Source organism: Chelonoidis abingdonii, chromosome 7 (assembly GCF_003597395.2).
Source record: "Chelonoidis abingdonii isolate Lonesome George chromosome 7, CheloAbing_2.0, whole genome shotgun sequence".
NCBI classification, from domain to species: Eukaryota; Metazoa; Chordata; order Testudines; family Testudinidae; genus Chelonoidis; species Chelonoidis abingdonii.
In genome coordinates, this window is record NC_133775.1 from 15,868,410 (window position 1) to 15,870,990 (window position 2,581).

At 42.7% G+C, this 2,581-nt stretch overlaps 1 protein-coding gene across 1 annotated transcript; it reads right to left on the reverse strand.

Annotated features, from left to right (window-relative positions):
- Positions 1 to 411: 411 nt before the first annotated feature.
- Positions 412 to 1,522, reverse strand: TACSTD2 (tumor associated calcium signal transducer 2). Its single transcript, XM_032803143.2, has one exon. It carries the CDS (start codon positions 1,439 to 1,441, stop codon positions 512 to 514), a length of 930 nt encoding a protein of 309 aa, XP_032659034.1. The 5' UTR covers positions 1,442 to 1,522; the 3' UTR covers positions 412 to 511.
- Positions 1,523 to 2,581: the final 1,059 nt, after the last annotated feature.

Sequence of the window (2,581 nt, forward strand, 5' to 3'; positions counted from 1 at the left end):
TTTATTAAATTTAAAGTTGATGAAAAAAAAAAAGTTCCAGCAACTTCATCAAAGATAGTATCTTTAAAAATATCATTGAAAACAGAAACCTAGTTATACAAGTGAGTCAGACAGTGCATATTCAAGCTTCAGCACCTGGTTGTGCAAAAAAAAAATCCTCATAAAATTTTTAAACAACTTTAACAGGCTGTTTAGTAATACAAATGTAGGTATTATAAATTATGCTAAATAGCTATGTTAGGAAGTACAAATAACTTTCTTGTCCCCTTAAAAATACAACTATACAATCGGAAAATTTTGGGCTAAGGTGATTTTGATACTCAACTCTCAAATTAATTTATACTAGTTAATACCACTTTACTCATCGAAGCTCATTTAGGATTTTAGAAAAACATTGTTTTAAAACTAGAAATAAAAAATACCCCAGTCTCCCCACACAAACATTGAATAATCTTCCCATTTCTGCTTCCTTCTTATCAAAGTCTTAATTTCTGTCTTCAGATTAAGGCAGCTATGAGTTCTGTCCTCGTCTCATTTCACCCATCTCCTTGATCTCGACCTTCTCATACTTCCCGGTCCTCCTTCTGGAAATAACCAGTACAGTAATCCCAGTAATAATAGTCAATATCACCACTGCCAACACAGCAATAACGCCAGCAGTCAGACGTTTCATAGAAAACTCTGGTGGCTTTTCATCCACATAGTAAATTAAAATTCCTTCCACATCCAGAGGGTCTCCGTTAATGGAGAGGTTGAATGCATTACTACGATGAAATATGGAGTCAAGTTTAACATCTTTTTCAAAGTAATAAGCCACATCAGCTATATCGACATCTTCTTTGGATTTCTGGGAAGCATTTTGTTTCAGGTCAATATGGATGAATGGGTATTCATACTCAATGGCAGTAATGTACTTTGGATGCAGCTTGTATCTGTTCTGAATGATCTGTTTCAGACCATCTGCCACTTCAGAAGCATGGAAGGCTTTAGACCTCTCCTTGTGTTTCAGTTCGATGAAGATCCAGTTAGTTCTGACTAGTTCATTGCATCTTAGGGTTGTGTCACCTTTATCAGTTCTTCTCACCCCAGCAGAGTTCACACACCAGCAGGTATTGGTCTGATTGCACTGCCTGGCTTTGAAGATACCACTATCCTCACAGTCTGGATTGTAAACTCCATCATTGTCTAAAAAGCCATGCTCAGGTTTGGAGATACGCCTGCCCTTTGGGGAGCTCATTTCTGCCTTCATCAGTAGGCATTTTGAAGTCAACACTGAACAATCTACTCTTTGATTTGAACCCACCAACGTGCAGAGGCAGTTCCCAAGTGTGTCTTCAGTGCATAGAGCCCGTCTGTTGGTCGCACAGGTACAGTTCTTCTGGGCAGATGATGATGCAGCTGCCAAGATCAAAACCAGCACAACTCCAAATCTAGATTCCATGTTCAAGGGAGAGAGAGAGGAAGAAGCTTGTGGGAAGAAATGGCAAGGGCTGTCTGAAAACTAAGCCCACTGACAGCTAGTTTCCTGGTTTTTGTGTATTGGTGAGCCACTCCCTATTACTCAACCCAAATCAGACCTGCCAGACAGGTTCTGCTCACAAACAGCTGGTCTCTGGCAACACAGAAAACCCACAGAGAAGTCAGTGAGCTGCACCTTCTTCAATTATACTTTCAGGGAGTGGCAATAACTCCCCACCAGCCCATCCTGTCTCCCTCCCTCCTGCTGAATGAGGAAATCCAACAGGCAAGCAGCACACACACCAATATAAAACGTGGCTCAACCAAACACAGAAGTGCCATTGGCCCTGCCTTGTGGATCAGAACACAAATGTAGTTTTCTAAGATAATGTCAGCCTGCTTGAGCCCCTTCCTTCTGCCTCTGTTTCCATCTCCTGCAGATATAATCACAGTGAGGGCCCTGTGCAGATAGGAACTGGAGCAAGGAAAAACACAAAAGGTAGGACAGCAGCCTACGCTGGTGTTTGTGGAAGCCTTGCTGCCCTGATATTATGGGGAAGAAGTACCATAATTAGAGGTGGGATGAGGGATGTCACAGTTCAGGGCAAGGGCTCATGTATTTCCCTTCTGTGGTCCAGCAAAGGCATCCACTCATAGGTTTGTGGATCCCAGCCGTTGCCTCTCTTGGGCTGAGACGTGCATCTCTCACACTCCTGACTGAGGTATTTTCAGGCTGTACAGTTCCCTGCCTATACTGTGGATTTCCCAGCGAAGTCAGACAGCCTAAGCAAGCCTGCTTTACTTTTCTCCTCAGAGACAGTAAACAGTGTAATTGCCACAGTTAAGTTACCAGACAGCTCTTCCTACGCAAGCATATTGACTCTAAGGAAAAAGCATTACAGAGAAAACATATTAAAAACAATAAAAAAAAACCTACATGCATGCTCAGCTTACCAGAGATCCCCCCTGACTCCAAGGACTCTGGCATGTGAACAGCCCTTCAACCCACACCAAGGGGTTTTCTTGTGATTACAGGTTCATAACCCCTCCTACTCAGAACAAGAACACAGAACAGGCAAGTCTTTCCAGCCCTTCTCAGGAAGGATTGGGGCCCCCGCTTAGC